This window comes from Canis aureus, chromosome 2, assembly GCF_053574225.1.
Source record: "Canis aureus isolate CA01 chromosome 2, VMU_Caureus_v.1.0, whole genome shotgun sequence".
NCBI lineage: Eukaryota > Metazoa > Chordata > Mammalia > Carnivora > Canidae > Canis > Canis aureus.
In genome coordinates, this window is record NC_135612.1 from 67235586 (window position 1) to 67261963 (window position 26378).

General features: G+C 41.0%; 1 protein-coding gene across 2 annotated transcripts in view; it reads right to left on the reverse strand.

Annotated features, from left to right (window-relative positions):
* Positions 1-26378, reverse strand: part of LOC144301242 (uncharacterized) — a 417552-nt gene that overhangs the window by 311101 nt on the left and 80073 nt on the right. For both annotated transcript variants that reach the window (XR_013368046.1, XM_077877965.1), the window contains exon 5: positions 24283-24420. Coding sequence is in view for 1 of the 2 variants with exons in the window: in XM_077877965.1 (XP_077734091.1) it covers positions 24283-24420 (138 nt within the window). In the remaining variant the exon portion in view is untranslated. The remainder of the gene's footprint in view (positions 1-24282; positions 24421-26378) is intronic.

Below are 26378 nucleotides of genomic sequence, written 5' to 3' on the forward strand. Positions count from 1 at the left end.
CAGACACATGCGTGCCGCAAACTTCCATCTGTAGCTCCATTCCCTTTGTTTACTGGGCCTACGAGGCAGGAGAAGGGAACAAACCAACATTTCAAAGGCCCAACAGGACCTGGTCTCTGCCTCCAGTGGAATGGATTGATGGATGGTAGGCTGGCAGTCAAAAGATGAAACCTCATTATACTTGTAAATCCAAGTATAAAATAAAAGAGCTCTCCTGGCACCTCTGCTGTAGTGCCTGCCCTCAGCATCTGCCCTGCTCACACTTTCTCTCTCTCAGCAAGCAGCTCTGTCTGCTCCATGGGACTGTGTCGGGAAAGTCCAGAACAAGCCATGGCCAGCCTGGCAGGGTTGAGGGCAGAGGAGGAAGAGCCAGCCCTGTGGGCTACCTTGGTCTTCTGTCCTGATCTATCTACCTGACATGTCAGTCCCTCATCTCTCATTGTAGGAACTGTGGCCTCTTCCTTGTTCTTCTAGGGATGTCCCTGAAATGGGCATCAAGGAAGAGAAATGAGAGAGTGGCTTTCCATGTCTGTGTTCTGACAGGGTTTTCTCCCTCTTTAAAGTTTACCCAGGCCTCTTCTCTTTGCTTCTCTGCCTTCGTGTGGCCACACTGAGACCCAAGGTTCTTTCCACACAGTTCAGTTCAGCAAACCCTTTCTCAAGCACTGATCCCCATGCAAGGCCCAGGAAGAGGCAAGATGAAGACCCAGGAGCTCTCTGTCCTCATGAGATCAACTTAAATCCAGCGCAGGCACAACAAGGAGAACCCAGCATGCTCGGCATCTATCCATTCCACAAACACTGAGCACCTCTTAGTAGAAAGAACCCCATTCTAAAGTAAAGTGGACTCTTTCATGACACTGGCAAAGGCAGGCAGAGTGGTTTCCTAACACGAAGATTTGAATTAAAACGATTTCAGACTAATAGGGATCACTGTCTTCTCCAGTGCTGGTCAAGTACTGACTGTATGTGTGGGTGATGCTGTGTGATAGAACCTGTGGGGGATACAAACATGATTGAGTCATGGATTCAGGTCTTACATGGATTCAGGTCCTAAAGTGTGCAAAGTTGAGTGGAGAGACAAAAACAAAGAACATTAAGGTACAAGTAAGGAAGAAAAAACTACAATTTATCGAATGGCCACTTATTGTGTGCCTTGTACTTTACACAAAAAATTAGTAAAGTGTCTTTGGGCGATATTTTCTTTCTTTTAAATTTTACTTATTTATTTGAGAGAGAGTGTGTGTGAGCAGGAGGAGGAGCCCTCTGTATAGACCAAATGCTTGTGTCCCCCAAATCCATATGTTGAAGCCATGATTTATGATTCCCAGTGCAATAGTGTTTGGAGGTGAGGACTTTGGGAAGCAATTGGGTTTGCATAAGGTCACAGAGTTGAGGCTGTCATGATGGGATCAGTGCCCTTAAAAGGGAAGGAAAAGACCCAGGTATCCTTTCCATGCCATGTGAGGATAGAGCAAGAGGGCATCCATCTCTGTCAGGGAGTAGATCTTTCCTAGGAACCAGATCAGCCAGCAACTTGATCTTGGCCTTCCTGACCTCTAGAACTGTGAGAAATAAAGGCCTGTTCTTTAAGCCCCCCCAGTCTATGATATTCCAACCTCAGAAAGCCCCGCAGTGAGAGAAACTCCTCTGACCTGAAGGGGTGAATAGAGAATCTTAAACATATCCCTTCTATCCTGAAGGGAAAGAGTGCAGGTACTCCATGTCCAGTGGATCCAGAGCTACTGGTGGACTGTCACTCCCAGAATGCCTTGCAGTGGTCCACCCTCTTGGCCCACACTTCCATCTTTTCTTCTACTCTTTCCTTCCTTCATTATTTCTACCCTTCTTCCCTATGAAAAGCATAGTTGAGTCTATTATTTCTTGAGGTAAACAAACCCAGCTGAAAAGATAAAGGCTTTATTACAAATTCATCAAAATATATACTGCTTCATAATTACATTTGGTGGAATATCTGAACATGTGTTGGATTTTTAATGATGGTGTCTGGCTACCAAACAAATTATAAATTAATTTAAAAACTAAAACTCATTCCTTCAAATTCAGGTTTCCACAACAAATTGATAACTAGAGCCTTCTTCACACTATAAAAAGGAAGAGCTTTTGTTTACTATTATTATCTGTTTCTTGTCTTACCTTGGTAATCTTCAGTAAAAATCAAAGTTCTTGTGAGAGAAAAGAAGAGATACAAATAGCCCAAAAATTACTGCAAGAGTTTGAGGGGGGTCAAAGGTAGAGCAGGACTTGCTAGAAGTTTGCAATCAACCGTCCTAGGAGGCAGGGTAATTGAAAAGTGCATAGGTTTTGGAGCCAACAAACCTGTGGATGCCACCAAAATCTCACTGTGGCAAGTCGCTCCTGTCCTGGCTTCATTGAGAAGGCAAGGACACTGCTCCATGTCCTCCCTACAGGATTGTTGTAAGTATTAAACAAGATGGTACACATGCATCCATAGTGCAGGGCTGGGAGCATAAGTGTTCAACAATGGATCCCTTCTCTAGTCAGCCCCTCCCCCAAGGGCTTTGTACAGATCTCTACTGTAACACTCATAATAGTGCATTTTAACTTTCTGTTTTTTGGATTTTGTTCTCTCTTTCCCATTAGATATGAGCCACTTAAAAATACAAGCCATATCTTATACATTTATCTCTGGTAAATAGTAGAGTGAATAGTAGCCCTTCAGTTAACCATTTCTCACATGCTAGAGTTTTAAAGCTCTCATTTCAGTCAAGGATCTAAAACAGACACTTTTAAAAAACTAGACCAAGTGATATAGACTTCTCAGAGTTGTTGAAGTTTAGGGGAGAAGCAGCCAGAAGGAGTCAGAAGTCATCAGAGAGAGTCTTTAGAGATATATGGGACTTGAGAGGAATGTTGAAGACTGGGCAGCCCTGAGTGGAATTAGGAAAGCCACTTCAGAAATGAGAAAAATGTACAAAATAATGGAGGCAGAAAAAGCACATCACATTCAAAGGACAAGAAGAAGATAGATGCACTCAATTTTTTGCACACAATATGGTGGAAGAAGGGAACCACCATAGTGCCCAAGGAGGGGAGTAGAATGGTGTTACTGATGTTTAAGAAAGGCCAAACTCAAAGTCACCAAATCTCCCAAAATCCAGAAAAGGAACATTCCTGGAAAATATATATGCCTTGTCTGGGGCTATTGGAAAAGGAAGTTCACAGAAAGGAAATGAGAGCCTCAGAGCATCCTACATGAGGTGTTTGTACTGGTAGGTCCATTCCCATCATGCTAGAGTTATGTTGGCAGCAGGAGGCTGACCAGGGGATCATTGTGCACCAGCCTCCCAGCCTAGTATCCTGATGGAACAAGCAGCTTACAGGCTCTGATGAGGGGCCATAGCTTCTCAGCTTAGTGGCAATCTCAGAAGGATGCTATCACAAACCAGCTTGTATTAATCAGGGCTGTCCAGGGAAATAGAACCAATCATGTATGTATATATGTAGAATGAGATATATTTTAAGGAATTGGATTACATGAATTTGGAGGTTGGCAAGTACAAATCTGCAGGGTGGGCCAGCGGGCCAAAGACCCAGGAATGAGCCAGTGCTACAGTTTGAGTCTGAAAGCCATCTGCTGCAGAATTCCCTCTTGCTCTGCAGAGGTCAGTCTTCTGCTCTATTCAGAATTTCAACTGATTGGATGAGGCTCATCCACATTATGGAGGTCAATATGTTTTACTCAAAATCTACAGATTTATAAGTTAATTTCACCCCCAAACACCTCATAGAAACATCCAGAATAATATTTGGCCAACTATCTGGGCACCATGGCCCAATTAAGTTGACACATTAAAATTAACCATCACAGAGCCCTAAGCCTTCCAAAAAAGAATGACAAAGGACAAGTTAAAATGAGTTTGAGGAAGGAGCATTTGTTGGAAATGGAGAGTGTGTTTCAAAAGAAGAGAGAGCTCCATAAATGTGAAAATATGTGATAAATAAGATAATAAGATCAATTTTATATGCAAAGTATTTCAGTGTTATGTTGCCCTCACTCAACCCTCTGAGTCTAGTCTTATTCCCACTTCACAGATGAGGGAAATGAGGCTTACAAAATATTTCTCCCAAGATTACAAAGTCCCTTTGGAGACTGGTGGAGCTGGTAACCAATCCCAGACACTATGTTTCCTAAATCCATTACGAGCTTCTTTGAAACCAAACTGCCTGTCTCCAGAGGAAGTGGGATGTTCTAGACACAGAACACAACTCAGATAAGGAGAGAGGACAAGAAAACAAACACCCCCATTGAAACCCACAGAAGCATATAATTCTTGGTGAATGGTCAGCTCAGAGGTGAACTATGTCTTAGCTCCTTTGCAAGATGTGCCTGCTGGTGCCCTCACTGGCTGCAATTTTAGATGGATACATTAGAAGCTCAACAAAGAACTTCTTGGGTGGGGAGCTCCTTTCAGAACAGGTTCAAGTATCATAATTGCTCAGGTCTCTTGCAAATTGCCTGACTCAGAGTCTTGTTTATTATCCTTTCCAAATGACAGAAAAGCTTTTCCTTCCTTTGTGATGGTCTGGAAATCGAACAAACTGAGAGGACCCCATTATCTGCTCCTGATTGCAACCCACAACTAGGTTTTCTTACGAAGCACAAAGGAAAAAAGAAGAAAGGGGCATCTTTCCTTGACAACAGGAAAAATAAATTGTGAGCTGTTATGAAATTATGTTGTTACTATTTTAAGCCTAGCTATAAATCTGTGTATCTGCTGGGTTAGCCTATAGTTGGCATACACATGGTCAATCTAAACTAAGGGTGTCTTTCATGATTCTACATATCACCGGACAAGGGGCAAAAAGACCAGATTCAGCCAGGTCAATAACCAGCAGCGAGTTCAGGTGGTGGACCTAAGCTTGCTGACCCGTCTTGCCTACTTCCCAGGAACGTTGACACATGGACAAGTGTTTTGCAAGCTGTAAAGCATCATGTCAGTGTAAGCCATCATTATCACCATAGTTAAAAACAACAACAGCACTTATTTTATCTCCAATTTATAATTTCATGCCATCATCCATCTGGGGTCTGTTCTGGTCTACAGCCTTTGGGACCTCTGTGGTCAGTGACAGTGAAGCTAGAGAGAGCCTGACACTAGGCAGGCGGGACCTGGAGACCTCAAATTATCATGGAGACTTTACTTATGTAATAGCACTGGTGAGGGGTTTTGCATCTGATTACAACAGTAATTCCTGCAACTGTAGAAAATCCGTAGAAATTGAACAAGCAAAATCTTTGGAGTCAGATCATGATTTAAATCAGGTCTCTGCTACATAATAGCTAAGTAACATGAAATACTTACACATCATTTCTGGACCTCATTTTCTCATTTAAAAAAAGCAGGCAATTAAAAAGCATCATATAAACAAATGTATTTAAGGTAGCACAAAGTTACATAACAAATGTTATATAATAAATGCTGAACAAATGCTAATTCCCTGCCATTTACACTCTTCCCTCCATAATGTACCAAAACAGAAATGACATGATGCACACTACACCTTCCCAAACTATATTTTCTTTCAGATATGATTGCACATCTTGTATGTGCCAGGAATTATGCTGGACACCAAACATACAAATGTGAATAAAAATCATCTTCAAAGTACATGATAATTGATGAATAGAATTAAGTTGAGTCCAAAACATTAAGTGAGGTATTGAAACATACACTATTGGGAAATGAAGATCCTTTGGGGAATGGTTTAATAATAATTTTTAAAAGGTCACATGCCCAAGAACACAGGGCTAGATCTATCTCGGTGATTACCAAACTTTTAGCTAGGTGCTAAAAGCACCTAAAAGCAAAGAGGGCCTTCAATAAATGGGGTGTGTTTTTTTTTTTTTGTAAAATTTATTTATTTGAGAGAAAGAGACAGCATGTGCACAGTGGGGAGAGGCAAAGGGAGAGGGAGAGAGTCTTAAGCAGACTTCATGCTGAGCGTTGAGCCTGACTGGAGGCTCAATCCCATGAGCTCAAGATCACAACCTGAGACACAACCAAGAGTCCGACACCTAACTGACTGCACAATCCAGACACCCCACAATAAATGTTTTCTTAAGCAAACCTATTAGGAAACAGGAAAGAATAATGAGTAATTAACAATTACCCATTAATCAATTAATTACACTAATTCTGTTGTATTGGGAGACATCTTCCTGCTAACAAGATCTTCATCCATACACTTTCAAGGTGCAAAAACAATCATCACCTCTCAGGCAAGAATTGCTTAGTGAGGTTCTTGTGTTGCCAAGTGGTTGAAGAACTAGATGAAAATCAACCGTTCAGACCACATTCCTCCTTTTCCAGATGCTGACCAATGTGGCACAGTTAGACAGTAAAGGAACTAGGATCAGCCCTATATTCTGATTCCCATCAGAACTTCTTGCAATGTGTCTTCTGAACTACATTTGATTAAATGGTATGCATAATCTTGAAGAGCTGAAATCTGCCCTCCCATTAACCATAGATACCCTGAAAGAAAAAAACCAGTTGAATTCCAAACAAGTTCTACATAAAACAGGACCCATTCTGCCATGTTTCAGAGGCAACCTGTCAAACGGACAGCATGTCCACAGATCTGGCACCACCCAGAAAGGAAGGTTTTGTTTCCAGTTTCCTGGAACACTCTATGCCATTTTGGGGCCAGTTTCAAGAATGTGAGAGATTCAGTCCAATCTCCATCACTTGTATCAGCCAGGAAAAGAACAGTCTGAATTCTTGCCCTTTATTCTCATTTTAAACTATTTTCCCCTGCTATAGCAACACCAGCAGAAGGATAGCAGTGCTAGCAATCATTCTCTCTCCATCATCCAGAACAGCTCTTGCAAACAGGTGGTCTTCATGATCCAGCCCAACACCACCTCACCGAGCAATCTGGGGGACTCAGCGTGAATGCCTTTGATTTCCCACCTATCAATGTAAGCCTATATTCATTAATACAGTATGGCCTCATGTTTATTGAGCCCTCTGCTAAGTGTTGTATGTATCTCATCTAGTCCTTATAATAGTCCTGCATGTGGGTGATACTATCATCATTCCCATGTTTCCAGGGAAGAGAGTAAGATTTAAAGTGTTCAAAAAAAAAACAAAAAACAAAAACAAAAACAAAAAATAAAAATAAAGTGTTCTAGTTGGGGATCCCTGGGTGGCTCAGTGGTTTGGCGCCTGCCTTTGGCCCAGGGCGCGATCCTGGAGTCCCGGGATTGAGTCCAGCATCGGGCTCCCTGCATGGAGCTTGCTTCTCCCTCTGCCTGTCTCTCTCTCTCTCTCTCTCTCTCTCTCTCTCTCTCTTTCTCTGTCTATCATGAATAAATATAAATAAATAAATAAATAAATAAATAAATAAATAAATAAATAAATAAATCTAAAAAAAATAAAGTGTTCTACTGCTTGTGAATAGCAGAGCCCAATGTAAACCCAGACCACCCAGCTTGACATCACATTACAGTGTCACCTTCCTCTGCCACTTTTAGGAAATGGCATGCTACTTCTCTGCCCTCCAAGCAAAGGACATCCCCTGCACCCCGTCCCCTCACCCCCCTGGACTCAGTCATGTTATTTTAGGTTTCCTCTCCTTCCTTATTTTTGACTACTACTTCTGTATTAATTCCTTCCACACATCCCTTTCATCTTAAAAAAATAAATAAATAAAGTTGCCTAACCCTCTGTTCACCTCTAGTTCTGTTTCTTCTGCCTTTGGTCTCTCAAGAATCTGAGCTTCTTGAAAGATTCATCTGCTTTTACTGTCTCCAATGTCATTTCCCATTGGCTCTCCAGTTCACCAAAATCAGGAGTCCTTATCAAACCACTCCTCTGTCAATCTCCCAGCTAAAGTCACTAGTTAAGCCAAATGTACATCTATAGACCAGACTCCCTCTCTGCCCCAGTTCCAAACTTGTATCTCAAGTGTGCCTACTGAAAATTCTGTTTAGGCAGCATAGGCATGACAACATAGGCATCACAAATTGGTGTGTCCCTTGACTCCCCTCGTGACACCCTAGGCTTCTCTATCTCAACGGGCACCACCATTACCCAGCTGCTCACTCTACATGTCCTCCTTGACCCTTCTCCTTCTCTCTGTCTCCAATTGAACCCACTTGAACAGCAAGATCTACTGTGTTTACCTCCAAAATGTATTTCCAAACCATTCACTTATCTCCATCTCCACTGAACTCTGGGAGATCCAGGTGCCAGCATCTCACACCTGGACCACTGAAAGAGCCATCTAATTGGTGCCTCCCTCAACTATGTTTGCCTTCTCGTGACTTTTTTTTTTAATATGAATTCAACTAACCAATATATAGTACATCATTAGTTTCAGATGTAGTGTTCAACTATTTATCAGTTGCATATCACAACCAGTGATCATCACATCAAGTGCCCTTCTTAATGCGTGTCACCCAGTGACCCCCATCCCCTACTCACCTCCCCTCTAGTAATCCTCAGTTTGTTTCCCAGAGTTAAGAATCTCTCATGGTTTATCTTGCATAGATTGACATGGATAGAACTGGAGGGTATTATGCTGAGTGAAATAAGTAAATTGGAGAAAGGCAATTATCATATGGTTTCACTGTTATGTAGAATATAAGGAACAGTGCAGAGGATCACAGGGGAAGAGAGGGAAAACTGAATGGAAATAAATCAGAGAGGGCGATAAACCACCCACTTTTTATTCAACAGCTAAAGAATCATTAAAATGGAAATCAAAGATGTCACTTCCCTGCTAAAAGCATTGTGATGGCTTCTAAGTTTTTGTGGAACTAACTCCTGGTGTCCCCCAAGTCCCTGCATGACCTGACTTTCTCACTTCCCCATTTGTTGGGGATGTGGGCATTGCTGTCAAAAGGATTTGTAGCATTTTTCATGCAACTTTAGTCAAGTTCTATGTAAAATAAAGATATTAATGCGTACTTTATAAAGAGGTTTCATAAAGTTTTTTCAATTAACCTATTGTTAATTAGAATAATTACCTTCAGAAATGTAATATATATCAGAGTTAGAATTTCAGATTATATGAGATAACATGGACCACTCAATAAATGGTGCTGTGACGCAGTCACTTGTTTTGAAAAATAAATTGCAGTGGATGCCTGCATCATGTACGTAAACACATACATGAAAATTGATTCTAAATAATTTATATATTTAACTATTAAAAGCAATACTTTAAAACTATTTATACATGTATATAAGAACATATTCTTGTGATTCAGGGTAGAGAATATTTATTGAAGATACATCAATAAATAATATAAAATGAAAAGATGGGAGCGCCTGGGTGGCTCAGCCAGTTAAGCATCTGCCTTTGGCTCAGGTCATGATCTGCGGACCCTGGGGTTGAGCCCTGTCACGCTCTTGCTTCCTGTCAGGTTGAGCAGGGAGCCTGCTTCTCCCTCTTCCTCTACTTCTCCCTCTGTTCATGTTCTTTCTCTCTCTGTCTCTCTATAAAAGAAATAAAATCTTTTTTAAAAAATTAAAAATAAAATGAAAAGATGAAAGACACCTGGTGGCTCAGTCAGTGAAGCATCTGACTCTTGATTTCCACTCAGGTTATGATGTCAGGGTCATGGGATGGAGCCAAGCCCCAAGTAGGCCTCCATGCTCAGCAGGGAGTCTGCTTGGGATTCTCTCTCTCCCTCTGCCTCTCTCTCCGTGAGTGTATACTCTCTCTCTCAAATACATAAATAAACCTTTAAAATATAAAGTAAATAAAATAAAATGAAAAGATGAGCCATAGGAGACACATTTGTATGATGTATATATACATATATATTATATATATAATATAGAGAGAGTAGTTTATATATATTATATATGTATTTAAAATGGGACCAATTAAATATATGTAAATTATATATAATTATTTTATATTATATCATCAATATGTAAATACATCTAAATATATAATTTACATATATGATTATATATAACATACAGGAGATATATGATACACATATGTATATGAGAATAAATACACATAGAATACATTTGCAAAACAAAACCAACAAAGAATCAATTAGCATTTGGAATATATGAAAATTCCTATATGTCAATAAGAAAAATACAAACGGGGGATCCCTGGGTGGCTCAGTGGCTTAGCACCTGCCTTCAGCCCAGGGCATGATTCTGAAGTCTCAGGATCAAGTTCCACATCGGGCTCCCTACATGGAGCCTGCTTCTCCCTCTGCCTGTGTCTCTACCTCTCTCTCTCTGTGTCTCTCATGAATAAAAAAATAAATTAAAAAAAATACAAACAACCCAAATAGAAAAATGGGCATAAGTCATGAACAGTTATCACACTAAAACATAAATTGTCAATAAACACGTAAAGATGCTGAACCTTATCGGCAATTAAGGAAACACAACTTCAGACCACAATGAGATATTTTACAACCACTAGTTTGGCAAAAATTAAAAGGATAATACCAAGTCCTAGTAATTGGTACGACTATTTAGGAATCCAAATTGAGTTAAGTTGAACATGGGCATAATTCTAGGTCTTTAGATATACTATGGCCTCAGCTTAGAATGCACCTTCTCAAATTATCTGCCTGGAAAATTCTTATTCATACTTTAAAACCCTGCTCAGATGGCATCTACTCACTAAAACCCCAAAATCCCAGGTGTAGTAGAAAAATCTTACCATCCCATATTGCATTGTAATAGAAGTATATGCTTACACTATTGCCCTACTAGCCTAGGAACTTGGCAAAAGAAAGAGCCATTTCAGCTGTGTCAAGGAGCAGCATGTGGCACTCAAGAGATGAACTTAAATGAGCAGGACCTCAAGTCTTCCAGGTTCCATTTCATAATTCCCACACACCCCTCCTTTCAGCAGCAGCCACAAATTGCGGTCTGTGCTTCCTTTTCTGGTAAGCACTAGGCTCCTGCACCATTTCCTTCTTCTCTCTCAGCTTCACATTCTCAGCACTCAATGCTCTGCTGCATTTTCACAGGACCCAACCCCAAAGCCAAATGAAACAATCAAGAAAACCTACACACATGTGGAATAGAATATCAATCAAAAATACCTCACTCTTGAGTGATTTTGGACTCCAAAGCCAGCTTCAATGTTAAAGGACATTGAATTCCTAATTCTATGGACCCCTGTGGGAACCATTTTCCCATCAAGGATTTGGATGGAGGTGACTGCCTGTAACCAATTAAGATGTATGTTTGGTGTTTGGCAGCTCCCTGACCCCCGCCTTCTGTTCCTTCATCACCAGGGACCTTGTATTGAGTGGCAGATGCGGGCAAAGCGGCAGTGACTTGCTTAGACTGCAGCCGATATCATTTGGCTGTATTTACAGTCAGCCCAGCTGCAGCCCAGTCAGTTGCTCGGACACTTGGGAAACAACAGTTGCTTTTCCAAGTCAGTGTATGAGGCTTCGTGGCATAATAGAGCATTACAGAGGAAGCGCTGAGATAGATTTCTAGCTCCACTGTTGTGCAGTTCTGTGGCTTTTCCCCAAAAAATAATCTCGCTGGACCTGGTTCTCCCTGTTTGGAAAGTAATTACTATTTTGCCTGCTTTCCCAGGGCAAGGAGAGGTTTTAAGGATTAAATGCAATGATGAATGTAAACTCTAAGTTAATATTAAAACATTAATATTAGCCAATATTTTAATGCTTTTTAAATGCTTGACATGATTCTAATTGCTTAATATATGGTGGGGTTTTTTGGAGTTCAATTTGCCAACATATAGCAATCACCTAGTGCTCATCCCATCGAGTGCCCCCCTCAGTGCCCGTCACCCAGTCACCCCAACCTCCTGCCCACCTCCCTCTCCACTACCCCTTGTTCATTTCCCAGAATTAGGAGTCTCTCATGTTCTGTCATCCTCACTGAACTAATTGCTTAATATATGTTGAATCACCTGATCCTAGTAGTAATTTTATGAGCTAAGTACCAGAAGTCCATTCTAAATATAAAAAAATATTAAAGGCATGGGGAGCCTGGGTGGCTCAGTCAGTTAAGTGGTCAACTCTTGATTTTGGCTCAGGTCATGATCTCAGGGTCCTGGGATCAAGTCCCATGTCAAGCTCTGCATTCAGTGGGAAGTCAGCTTGAGGATTATCTTTCTCCCTCTGCCTGTGCCCCTCCCCCTGCTCGCTCTCTCTCTCTTAAATAAATAAATCTTAAAAATAAAGGCAGAAAAACGTTTAAGGATCTTGCTGACAGAGCCAATAATGGCAAGATCCAGGATCTGAGACTAGGCTCTTCAGCAGCTGATTAAGGTGCTACACTGAACATCCTGATTAAGGTCCTACACTGAACATCAATAGGAATGTTTTCCTATTGCTTTGGATATACTTTTTTTTTAAAGATTTATTTATTTATTTATTTATTTATTTATTTATTTATTTATTTATTTATTCATGAGAGACACAGAGACACAGGCAGAGAGAGAAGCAGGCTCCCTGTGGGGAGTCTGATATGAGACTTGATCCCGGGATCTCAGGATCACAACCTGAGCCAAAGGCAGACACAACCACTGAGGCACCTAGGTGCCCCTAGATTTACTTTTAATAGTATCTTGTCCATGCTTCTATAAAAGTACTTCCCATTTTGTTATAGTTTGGTTTTTGTATACCTGTCTCTCCCTGTTTGAGTGTGAGGGCAGGAACTATGTTGTCATCTGAAATGGTCCCAGCACTGAGTACCAAGTCTAACGTATGGTAGGTAGTAAGTAGCCACTCTAGAGATTTGTGGGCTGGAGAAACAGAAGAATGAGGAGAGTGGACAGAATGGATAGGTGGATGGGTGGACAGATGACCAGTTAAGTCCGAAATTGTCAGTTTTGTAGAATGGTATCTGATCATCTTAAAACTACAAAATTATGTATTTTCTCCATCCTCATTGAGTTTTTTTTTCCAACTTTATTTTCTACCTCTAATCATGGAAAACCCATTTGCTATTGTCATAGCTTATAGAAACCCCTAAGATTTGAAAAGGGCACAAGAAATGGAGCTGAACCAGTAGAGGAGAAAGGATTTGCTGCTACTTCTCAAAGCATGATCGATTCTATCATTGTACCTTATATTTTAGGCACTTTTGTCCTTGCTTTCTTTGAGCACTTCGAGAGTGATAACTGCATCTTGAACACCTCTGAGTCCAGAGTTTTGTATCACCTACTGTGATACAAAAGTAACCGTGCAGCATGTGTCAGACTAACACTTGGAGACTGACAAGTTGGCCACCTCCCAACATCTCCCCATGTGCACTTTTCCAGCCATATCCAGCAGGTATCACTGCACATGCTCCTCCCATCTTCATACAGTGGCCGGTCCTCCCTCCTCCGGGACAAACATGTTAACTAGAAAGCATCGAATTAACTTTACTCTGACTTTTGTATGGGAAGAGTCTCCTGTTTAACAGAGCAGCTCTTCACTGGAGACATCAGCAAACTCCCCTTTTGGGAAGAGTCCCTCAAAGTGGCTCAAAATCTGATCTGCCAAAATAGAAGTATGATCCTATAGCCAAAGCTTCCAACTTCTTGCGAGACTAGGCTCATTCTTTCTATATTCTTGTCTTCTACTGAGACTTTTTCTCTTACTATCCTTGGTTTCATCCTTCAGTATACAGAAGAAAAACATTATCAAGGTTACTGGGGTGGAAAAAAAAAGCAGGAAGGGGAGAAAGGGAGGAGACGCCAGATAAATAGTGTGGCCAATATTTGTTGAGTTCTTATGTCCCAGTTATTAAACTACTGCCTCTCAGTTATATTTCCACACTTCTGCGCTCTGCTCTGGTGCTGAGACTAAGATGGCAAACTGTATTTCTTTGTTGCCAACTGCTCCCTTCCATGCCCTGCCCATCCAGCCGCAGACATCCAGAATGTCCCTCCTGCTTTACTCTCTGTTCCTGTCTGTGTCACACAGGCAAGAGCTCTTTACCTGGCCAGCAATTTGTTTTAGTTTCCAATTTGTTTTAGTTTCCAATTTGTTTGTTTGTTTCCCACACTCTTAAGATTGGTCTCACTGTGCTTCCTCAAAAACACCAGGTGCTGGCCAGTATCCCCTCCTAGAGGCCTGGGTCCCACGCTCCTCCTCCCAGCTTCCACACTCTGAGAACACCACCACATTCCTTCATTCTCCAGTTACTATGCCTGTGCTGCCTCGGTGGGGAATTTTGGCTTTTGTTTGTTGGCTTTTGTTTTGTTTTTTTCTGGTTTGTTCCTCCAATCACTATTTAGTAAATCCCCTATGTTAAATTCTCTTCTGCTAGAATTTCCGCTTTCTTTTATTTTTTTAATTTAAATTCAATTTGCCAACATATAGTACATCATTCATTTCAGATGTAGTTTTCAATAATTCAGTTGCCTATAACATCCAGTGCTCAATCACATCAAGTGCGTTCCTTAATGCCCAGCACCCAGTGACCCCATCCCCCCACCACCTCCCCTCCAGCAACTCTCAGTTTCCTAGAGTTAAGTCTCTCATGGTTTGTCTTCCTCTCTAAATTTCCCCATTCAGTTTCCCCTCCGTCCCTCATGGTCCTTTGCACTATTTCTTATACTCTTCATATGAGTGAAACCACATGATAATTGGCTTTCTCTGACTGATTTTTTTCACTTAGCATAATAGCCTCCAGTTCTATCCATGTTAATGTAAATGATAGGTGTTCATCCTTTCTTATGGCTGAGGACTATTCCATTGCATATATATACCACCTCATCTTTATCCATTCATCTGTTGAAGGACATTTCCTCTTCTTCCACCATTTAGCTATTGTGGACATTGCTGCTATGAACAATGGGATGCAGGTGCCCTTTTGTTTCACTACATCTGTATCTTTGGGGTAAATACCCAGTAGTGCAATTGCTGGGTCATAGAGTAGCTCTATTTTTAACTTTCTGAGGAACCTCGATACTGTTTTCCAGAGTGGCTGTGGCAGCTTGTATTCCCACCAACAGTGTAAGTTCCCCTATCTCTACATCCTCACCAACATTTGTTGTTTCCTGTCTTATTAATTTAGCCATTCTAACAGGTGTAAAGTGGTATCTCATTGTGGTTTTGATTTGTATGTCCCCCATGACAAGTGATGTGGAGCATTATTTCGTGTGCCTGCTGTCTATTTGTAGGTCTTCTTTGAAGAAATGTCTGTTCACATCTTCTGCTCATTTCTTGACTGAATTGTTTAATTTCTGCTTTCTGAATGAACCCTAACTGATTCAACTTACTATGTGCCAGACACTGTGTGCCTTTTACACTTGCACTTGCCCTTAACAAAACCCTACAAGGGCATTATCCTCTTCCTTATGGATGAGCAAAGAGACACAGAGCAATGAAGCTCTTGCCCAAGCTCACATAGCCTTGCTTATGGTGTTGGAAGCTTCTAACTCTAATGAGATCCTATCTAAAAATATCTATTTCCGTGTGACTTATGCTTTCTGAGAGTGAATCCACATCCTTAGTGCCAGGGTCCTTCTTAGAACCAAAACTATATGCAAAGTTCCCTGAATAAAGAAGCATGTCACTCTCCCTCTCCACCCACAGATGGCAACCGCACAGAGATTTATTACCAACAGATGGCTGCAATGTAGGAATGAGAAAGGGTGTACCTGGAACACAGAAGACCAGCACAGCAATCCAAAGTTATTTCCCACCTACACAGCTACAAGGGAATCAAATTCCAATCGAAAAATGATTATGTCTTTCCCCAGAGTTTCTGATGAAAAAAGCAAATGAAGTTCATAGAGTTGGCCAGAAGCCAACCCAGACCAGGTTTTCTTTTGCCTTGTAATAGATCATGTCTCTCTATATATATTTGCATCAATCTCGTTTCCTCTTTTGTGCATCTCTTCATATAATGGGCTCCTTCAGCCATTTTCATTCCTCTTGTTCCACATTTTGACACCCTGTCTCTTCTGTAAGTAAAATAAATTCTTGGAAGACAGCTTAATCCTTGAAGGGAGAGATTTGGTCAACTTTTTGAACTTGACACAGAAAGATATTTCCAATACCAATTTTCTCATCAAGAAGTTACTTGTAATCCAAAACCTTCTGAAGCCCTAGTAATTCCTCTTATTTGTCTTGTTGGTGATTGAAAGGTGTGTGCCAGGTGTGCAATGGCAAAGCTACTCTTAGATCAACAGACCTCAGGAGGTTTGCGGTGCTTTCCCTTCACACAAGAAACCATGTTAGGCCATATCTTTGTCTAACAAAGTTCTATTTCATTTTCAATTATTAAAAGTCAAAATGATGTGTATTACAGGTCTCTCTCCATTTTTTTACTAAATATACTGTTTTTTTTAGTTTTGAGAGTCATATCTAATCAGGCTGATTCTTGGATTTGGCATTCTACCCAGTATGGCTTTTTCTAATCATTGTTTGAAAAATGGCCTTTTAAAATGAGGCCTGTTGATATCACAGAAAGGAAGAAAATGACCTCATTTCTTGTTAAAAACTTTATCACCAGAAGTCACAATTGTTCTTGGGAAGAGCCTGGAGTGGGTGCCATTCTGCTGTACCATAAGAGGCATCCTCCTGCTGTCCAACAGGGGCATTCTGGGACCATGCTGTGCATTAGCACCAGCAGCAACCTTCATTAATATTCCATCCCTGTGGGTGACATGAAGGACCCTCTAGGAGGGCGCTGAGTGTGTAATGTAATAGGAGTAAGACAAACCTGGATGTGAATCCCAGCTCTGCAGTTTACTTGCCCACTCAGAGTCTCAGCTGGTTTCATTTTATAAAATGTAGATAAATGCTACCATTAAAGTTAGTGAAAGGGAGGCAATATATCCATGCTAATATACCTAATTGTGCCAGACACAGCATTAGGTACTGGTGAGGACATTTTATCCACACAGCAATTACTCAAGTTGGGTCCTAGTTGGCATCTTTTATTTTACATGTGAGGAAACCAAGTCCCCAAGAACGAATGAAGTTTCCCAAGTAGATAGTCAACCCAATTTAAAATCAAATTGTCCATCCCCAAAGTCACGTCTTTTCCCCAAACCACACTGCTTTCCAAAAAAGAATAGATGGGTGCACTGCAAACAGACTGAATGGTAATGAGGTGGGAAGCCTTTTGCCAGAGCTCTTTAAATTACATCATATATCCCTTTCAAGGACATGACAGCCATGGCAGGAGAAGGGTGTAGAAGAGGAGCAGAGGAAGGCACAGTGTCAACAGCAAGGAGAAACTCTCAAACAGTGAGGGGACGACAGGCATCAGATTAATTTGCTGGGCAAGTCTGCCTTTCCTTGCATCCATGAAGTGCATCACCAAGTGCATCTTGGTCTGACACTATATAATATTGTCGAAGCTTGAGGATACCAAAATACCACTTTATTCTGTCCTAAGAATTCTGGTCCAATTGGAATGTAAATGCAGGCACTAGACAGGAATTAAAATACAGTGTCTGTTTTATTACTGGTATAACCTTAATTGTAGGATGATGCTTAAACTCAAAGCCAAAATAGGCTACTGAAATGACTTATCCCTTTTCTTCCCCCATATTTCTCAGGAGATTCTACTTCTAGAGGAAACTAAGATGTAGACCAAGTGAAAGAATCATTTTCAACACTTCAATCTAGACCCCAGTTTTTCCTTAAAAGGGAAGAGATATTGGTGTAATTAAGTATCAGCCAAGCTAGCTCCAAAGGAAAGGGAAGACAATCCTCCTTCCAAATATATAAATATAGTATTACAAAATGTTACAACCCTCTTTATTAAGACAAAACAAAATAATACTCTTTACTTTGGGTTCATTATGAAGACAAAGACTTGCCTAGGAACCTGACTTCCATATGCAAAAATGTTTCAATGGGAAAATACATTTCACCTACCAAATAGGCCAACCCTGAAAGGTTGGAAACTCAATCCATTTCTCAGTATAAATACAGCACTGCATTCTCACAGTACCCACTATTTCTAAGGGAAAGTCAGCTCCAAAGCTTTCCATTTTAATTGGAAACAAAAAGAAAAAAACACTAAACTCTAGGGATCTTCATAACGTTGAGGAAAAATCCAAATTCCATTGACTCTTTTCCCCTTCGTCACCTTCTCTGTACACAATACCCTCTGTTTATATTTGTCTTTCTTCCAAAGACCTAATTATATAGAAACAGAAACATTTTTAAAGACAAAAATGCTTGTTGATGTTATGTGAGTTCATTCTGTTAGTGCTCTGGGAAGCTAAGTGTTTGCAGGGTCCAGTGAAATAGAATTTGCCAAGTAATTCCCCCAAAGAGCTAATTTGCTATCCTCTATTTTTAGAGACTAGTACCCTCACTTTGGCTCACTGTGAAATAAGATCTACTTATTTCTATCTCAACTGTGCACACAAGAAACTAGTATGAGATTGAAACTTGTCATTGCAGAACAACCCTTCATTCAACAAATATTCCCTGAGAATTTAGTGTTTAGGGAATCATCCTAGTAAGTAGTAATATACAGAGTTTCAGGCTGATACTTTCAATATCAATATAGATGATCCATCCAACATCTAGCTTCTCAATTCTCTTTATATCCTACAACAATTGTATCCTCTAACCCATCTCACAAACCCATCCCATGTCATAGCCCAGATGATCCTATCCGTCTAAAAAGATCAACTGGAAGAATCCTACACTTACTACTGACTCCATCTCCAGCTCTCTCCTGCTGTGCTCACATTCCAACCATCCCTTGATCTCAACCATATTAAAATCCATTCCACTTATTTTTCCTCACCCCTCACCTTTTGATTTTATTCACATAAAAATCCACAGCCCAGGGACACATGGGTGACTCAGTGGTTGAGCATCTGTCTTCTGCTCAGGTTGTGATCCTGGGGTCTTGGGATCAAGTGCCACATCGGACTCCACGCAGGGAGCATGCTTCTCCCTCTGCCTGTGTCTCTGCCTCTCTCTGTGTGTCTCTCATGAATAAATAAATAAAATCTTTTTTAAAAAATCCACAGCACATCATTATAATTAGTTGTCAACACAGACTGGCAACTTTTCTCTCTCCACTCTCACTTGGAGTAAAACAAACAAACAAATGAATAAAACATGCTTAAAACTAGTTCTCAATCTTCTTTTGTGTCTGCAAACACAGCTGGAGGAAAACACATAAGCACATGGGTGTTCCACTTCAAATTCCCAAGTACTAAACTCAAAACAGCCCTCATTACTGTTCATGAAATGTACTGCACGCCCCTATTCAAATATCTCTGACACTTTCTTGGCTGCCTGTTTCTCACCTTCTAATCTCTCTTCAAAGTTGTGTAAAGCTTTTTCTACTTCCTTATTCTCAATGAATGGCCTTGCATCTTATTCAGTTGAGACAGTAGAGCAATCAGAAGGTAATTTCCACCTGTTCCCACATAAATGTACCACACTAAATGCCCCTGAACCATACATACTGGATCTCCTCCCATACAATAATGATATGCTCCCATCTATGACCAATCCCTCTGTATGCCTATTAGATCCTATCTCATTTCACCAACTCAGGGAAACTGCTCCAACTAATCTCCCCCATATCCTCTATCATCAATCATTTCCCCTTCTGGGTCATAGCCAGCAGCACACAAATATGATGTAATGTCCCATATCAACCACTCTCAGCTACAGTCAATTGCTTTCACAGAAAAACTCTTCCCAAGAGTAGTCCATGTTCTGTCTTCACTTTCCCTTTCCATTTTCTCTTGAACATCCTCCAGTCAAGCTTTCAACCTCATGTCCTCACCAAAACTAATTCAATCAAGGTCATCAACAGCCTTTATACTGACATTCAAAATCAGTTCTCAATTCTTTTTTTTAAGATTTTATTTATTTATTCACGAGAGACACAGAGAGAGGCAGAGACACAAGCAGAGAGAGAAGCAGGCTCCATGTAGCGAGCCTGACGTGGGACTCGATCCTGGGTCTCCAGGATCACACCCTGGGCTGAAGGCGGCACTAAATCGCTCTGCCTCTCAGGCTGCCCTCAATTCTCAATTCTTTTTTTTTTTATTTTTTATTGGTGTTCAATTTGTCAACATATAGAATAACACCCAGTGCTCATCCCATCAAGTGCCCACCTCAGTGCCCGTCATCCAGTCACCCCCACCCCCCGCCCACTTCCCCTTCCACCACCCCTAGTTCGTTTCCCAGAGTTAGTTTCATGTTCTGTCTCCCTTTCTGATATTTCCAATTCTCAATTCTTACCAGACTCAGCCTATCAGCTACATTTGACATAATGACCTCTTCCTACTCCTTGATATACTTCCTTCACTTGACTTCAGGACATCACTTGGCTTTCCTCCTAGCACACACCACTCTTTCTCAGGCTCATTCACTGGCACCTCCTCTTTTTCCTGACTTATGAATGCTGGAGTGCTCAAAGACCCATTCCTTGGATCTCTCTTATTACTTAACTACACTTACTTTCTTGGATAGTTCAACTTATCCAATCTCATAGCTTTAAATATCATTTATATGCTGATGATATGCAAATACTCATTACTAATTTTGCCATATCTCCGGGATTCTAAACTCCTACACTCAGCTTCCAATTTAAAATACTCCCCTAGAGGTCTCCTAGGCATCTCAAACTTCACATTTTTAAAACTCAGCTCCTAAAAAAATAAAAAATAAAATAAAACTCAGCTCCTTCTCTTTTTTCTCCCAACCTGCCCTTACCATTCATTGTCTTTCCCATCTGAGTAAATGATAACTCCATCCTTACAGTTTCTCAAGTTGAAAAATTAGAGTCATTCTTGACTCCATCCTATACCTTGTTTTCAACAAATCTCTGTTGACTTTAATTTTGAAGAATATCTATATTCAAACCACTTCTCACAACTTTCCGTTACCACCCTAGTCCAAGCTGCCATATTTTTTTGTAATATTATAACAGTCTTTGAACTAGTCAGCTACCCTCCCTTTTTCTGTCTTCGCCCTTGAACTGTTCCCCGTATAAGAGCCAGAATGACCTTATAAAATTATAAGACAGATTATTCCTTTCAAAACTCTCCAATAGATTTTTGCTTCACTCTGGTGTCTGGTGTCCCAGACTGACTCCTTCCCTCTTTGATCTCATCTCCTACCGGGGTTCTCTCATTTACTCTGTTCCTGCCACAAGAGCCTTGTAGCTGTTCCTGATCCATCCAAACACATGCCTACCTACAGGAATTTGTCCTGACTGCTCTCCATGCCTGGGAATCACTTCCTCCTGACATCCTTTTAGCTCTTCTTAACACCTATCCCCATCTAACATAGTATATAATGTCCAGAGCCCACCCCCCACCCAACTAGAATATAAATTCCATGAGACTAGGAACTCCATATCATTTTTTGTTTTGTTTTTTTTTGTTTTGTTTTGTTTTTTATGAAGCCCAAGGTGGGGCTTGAACTCACAACCTGAGATCAAGACCTGAGGTGAGATAAGGAGTCAGACGTTTAACCAACTGAGCCACCCAGGTACCCCATCTTTTTGCTCATGACTGTAGCCCCAATGTTTAGAACAATGTCTCTAGAGGCTTCCAAAAAATATCAGCTGAGTGAGTGAATGAATGAGCAGATGAGAAAACTCTTAGGGTATGGGGTTGTAGAAGCTTTTCCGGAAAAAGCTTTCACACAGCCAGACCACAACACAGGTGGAATAAAAACCAGAATCAGCTTCCACACTGTGATGCTAGGGAGATCCTTTATACCCTTAAATAGAACTTTGTGAGAAATGTTGAGTTAAGGATCATCCCGAACTGATTTGGTTCACAAAGAGACTGCTATGATTTTTAAATCAACAAATATTGACTGTGATTTGACCCCCAAAAAGAATAACCTTGCTTAATGATGAATAAAGATCAAAAGGACCAAGGATGTTTTTGATTGTTCCCTCCTTGCTTGAAGATAATGCCCACCTGTAAACTCTTCCTAGCAGGTCTGTGCCACCAGGAAACACATGTCTCATCCATTATTCTGACACTGTCCTCTTTTCCATCCCCCAGGTCACTAGGAATCATCCTCCGCATGTGACTGATACAGCCATCATTCACACCATTGGCACTCCGAACCACACATTTTCTGTACAGGTGCAGACCTGAACATCTTACAGGCGTGGAAACGCACAGACCTACAAATTGCCAATGCCTTTTCAACCCACTATGTGGGAACACATGCACAGGCCAAACCCCCATATCCCTAAACTGAAAAGCATCAAGTGAACAGCTGTGTTCTCTGCTATCAGGGGATTGAATATCTTTTGTGTCTGGTCCCTGGATCCATCCATATACTCAAATCAACCTCATTACTCTATTCAGAAGACATACTTCTTCTCGAAGTAGCTTCCACAGGAGAGGCACCTGGCTGATTCAGTTGGTAGAGCTTGTGACTCTTGATCTTGGGGTTGTGAGTTCAAGCCCCACATTGGGTGTAGAGATTACTTAAAAAATAAGTGCCACATGAACCACAGATATGACCATGGGTTTCAGAGTCAGGGAGAGATGGATCTGAATACCATTTCAAATTCTTATTGATTGTGAGACCATAATTAACTACTTCACCTCCCTGGGTGTCCATTTTTTATCAGTAAGGTAGAAATAATAATAATGTCTATTTCATAGGCTTGTTCAAAGATTTACTTAGTATGGGCACAAAAAGCTTTAGCACAGTGCCAGACATATATGGAGGATTCAATAAATAGTTTAATTTTTTTTTTTTTTTTTTTTTTTTTTTTTACTTTTCAGGGCTCTTATCCTTCTGTGGTAGGTTTTTTCCACAAATGGCAACAATGATCTTTCATCCCACATGCCCATTTGCAACATGACTTTTCCACTCCTCCTGCAAAGAAAGAGTCTATTTCCCACCCACCCACTCCTTGCATATTTTAGGCTGGCCCTGTGCCTTGCTCTGATGGAAAGAACACAACAGAAGTGGTGCTGTGTGACTGCAGAACCTAGAGTTTGAAAGCCTCGGTGCTTCTGTTTCACCCTTGTGGAGGCCACCTGCCACATGAGAGCTTGGACTGAACCATGGAATGGTGGGATAGCACATAGAAAAGCCACGTGGTGGAAAACAGGTGCCCAGTAGCAACAGGCACCAAGGCCCAGATGTGTCCCTGAGGCAGTTTTGGGCACAATCATATGATTAGTCCACTACCTCTCTAGTGCAACCAGATCTGAGTGCTCACATACTAAAATGCTATACATATTACTTTATCTTAAACTACTTTCCTTTTACTTCTTCCTTGGTTATATTGAGACACTATATTGATTTGTTTTGAAATCATATTGCGGATGGGTTGTATTATCTTTCTGGTAAAGTGAGAACAGGTTATGAAATATTAGGTACTCAAAGGAGTCATAAGGTAGTAAATCACTGCCTTTGGGCCATCTTGCCTAGATCCAGGATCCCCCTGATGGATATTTGGATATTTGGTTACCCATATGTTATCTGTATAAAAACTAGTTATACTTTCTCACAAACTCACCGATTCATTTCTTCTCTTATGGATTTTTCTGTCTAGGCCAGGGTTTTTCAACATTATTTAATCCAAGACCTTTTGATTAACATGAAAATAATGTCTCTCATACACACACACACACACACCAGATCTTGCTGTGAGAACCTCTGCCTCCAGCAGAAATCCACCCCATATAGTCATTGTACTACACAGTAGACAGCAGGTTCCTTGAGAAAATCAACACTGCGACTCATCTCTGGACCTCACCTCTTCCCCCAGAGGGCCTAGAACATAGCCAAGCACTTAAAAAACATTAAGGTTTATTTCTTCCATGTTGGCTTCATAGAGCAGAAAATATTGCCTGAAATTAATATCAACTTGTTCAAATTCCTGACTCACTGTTTTCAAATCTCCAGAGGAAGTATTTACCTCAACACCTCCCTCCACACACATACAGAAATCCAGAAACCCTAGGAATTTCCCATGCTACAAATATCTCCACATTAAATGATTTCTGTACAAAACCAAGTTAAATGCCTAGAAATATGCAAGAAGGTCATATTAAATCTTTGGATAACAGCGGTTTACAAAACATTTTTATGTGTGGGGAGCACCAATGTTTATTGCACCAGATTCTTTACGCAATTTGTCTCGATGCTCACACAGCATCCTGAGTTGCTATAATTACGGTCATTTCACAGATGAGGAAATCCTCCAAGAACAAGTGTTAAGTGGCTTGAAAGTCAAGGTCATACATTATCAAATGGCACATCCCAATTCCTGAAGGCTGAGTCCTTTCTGTTATATCCCAGCTGAGGCTGTAGAAAGGCTGTGGTGGCCTCAAGCAATTACTTACCTCTTTGGTCTTCACTGTAAAACAGGGAAGAAATTATCACCGACATCATCCACTTGTTGCAGACCACAGGAGTTTGCCACAGGTGAACTGCTTGGACCTCCACTGGGCACAGAGTAAGTGCTATTATTATCAGACAGCCTGTAGAAACAGAAACCCAAATTGGTAATCATTATGTCATGGCCTGTGCTGTTTTCTACAGACGGGATTTGTATGTGTTCATGGGCATTATGTCATGGCCTCTACAGAAGGGATTTGTGTGTGTTCACGGGCAATTTGACCCTGACAAGAATGGGGAAGCAAGAGGTATACCCCCTGTACCAGGTGTCTCCTGTAACAACCTGTTTTATATAGCCCATTAAAAGGGGCTTTCAACACTTGGTGATATTCAACACCTATTTCCATTATTCATTTATTATATGAATTACTCTGACTCCTAAAAGCACGTTCCTAGCCCCGAGGCCATGAAAACCCACGTGGTGAAGCCCCAGCATTGCCGACTTTTCAGTCAGGTTTCACCTTCCTGGGCTTTGGGGAAATCACAGAATGGAATGTGTCTTAGTGATTCCATTGTGATACCACTCTCCATTTTACTGAGAAGGAAACTGAGGCACAGAAAGGGAAAGTGGCTTGTTTTCTCAAGCTATCCCCTCATCAGTTTCTGGAAATAGAGATCACCCTCCTCATTTTAGGTTTCTTCCTGCTACATAATGCACACATGATGGTGCAGTCATTGCAAACCACATGTGAACCCCAATATACCTTCTTCTCATCCCCATGCCTCTCTGCCTTGCACGTGTGCCATCTTTCAGCAAAGAATCCTTTTCTCTGTGTCATCTACTAGGCTGTTTCCAGCTTGTCCATCTAGCTCACCTCAAGTCCTCATTAGGTCTCAGCTGGACTCTGGCAACAGACTCACTTAATCTCCCTGTTTCCACTTTCCTTCCTATCGATGAGCTTCATTTTTTAATGTAAATCACACCTTGATGTTCTCCTGTTTAAACGCCTCCAATGGTTTCCTGACACACGATAAAAGCCGAATTTCTTGCTCTGCCTCCAAGGTCCTACAGAATCTGGCCCTGCCTACTTCTTATCTCACTTCCTGCCATTCCCCCTGCACTGTGTTCTGTCCACATGGACCTTTCTTCTTCTCCCTAAACACTCATATTCTTGCTGGGCGGTCACTTGCTCTTCCTCCTCCTGAAACTTGTGCCCTCAAATCTTCACAGAGGAAGATTTGAATGAATGGATAATCTTCTTTATCATTCAGATCTCAAGCTACTTTCACTGCCTCAGAATCTTCCCTTTACCACATAATTATTCTGCTTCCCATACCCTAAGTATTTCTCTGATAACATTTCCAAGTGTCTAGAATTATCGTTTGTGTAGTCACTGTCTGTCTCTTCCACCGGATGCTCTATTCCATCATTAAAAGAATAGAGTCTTCTTTGCCAATAATCTTCAGAGCCTATCATAGTGTCTGGCACAGATTTGGTGCTCAATAAATATTTTCTAAGTGGATAAGCAAATCAACATCCAATCCTGCAGGGCAGTCCCTCAATGCCAGTGTTTTCAAAAGCTACATGATGGCGATTCATAGGTATGTCAGTTCTCCTCCACTTTTCTGCTATCTATTGTCTGTCATCTGGGATTTCCCATGAGAATCCCAAAATATTGATCCCATTATTTGGTTTCATGCATTGATTTTCTGCAAATGATACCCATTTGTTCTCAAGTAAATGTCTTATCTGCCCAGAATAAGACATCTCATCCTCACTTTCCAGCCTTATTCTCTGCTTTCTACCAGAAGTGTAAGAAACCACACTCCCTGTGGACACAGATACTGTGTCCATCCAATGTTGTCTAGAAACTGGTTGCCTGTACTTTTACCTCCCCACCAAACATCACCAATTAGATGGAGCTCAGGGTCAGCGGTAAAAAGAAGCCACCGTTATATCTATAAAGAAAACACATGAGCTAGGGTTCAAGAATCTAACCTCTATTCTCCTACTCACTTGGCATGACCCCTTGAGAATGGCTCTTAACTTATCAGGATCTTAGTTTTCTTATCTCTAAAACAGAATATGGTCATCATGAGA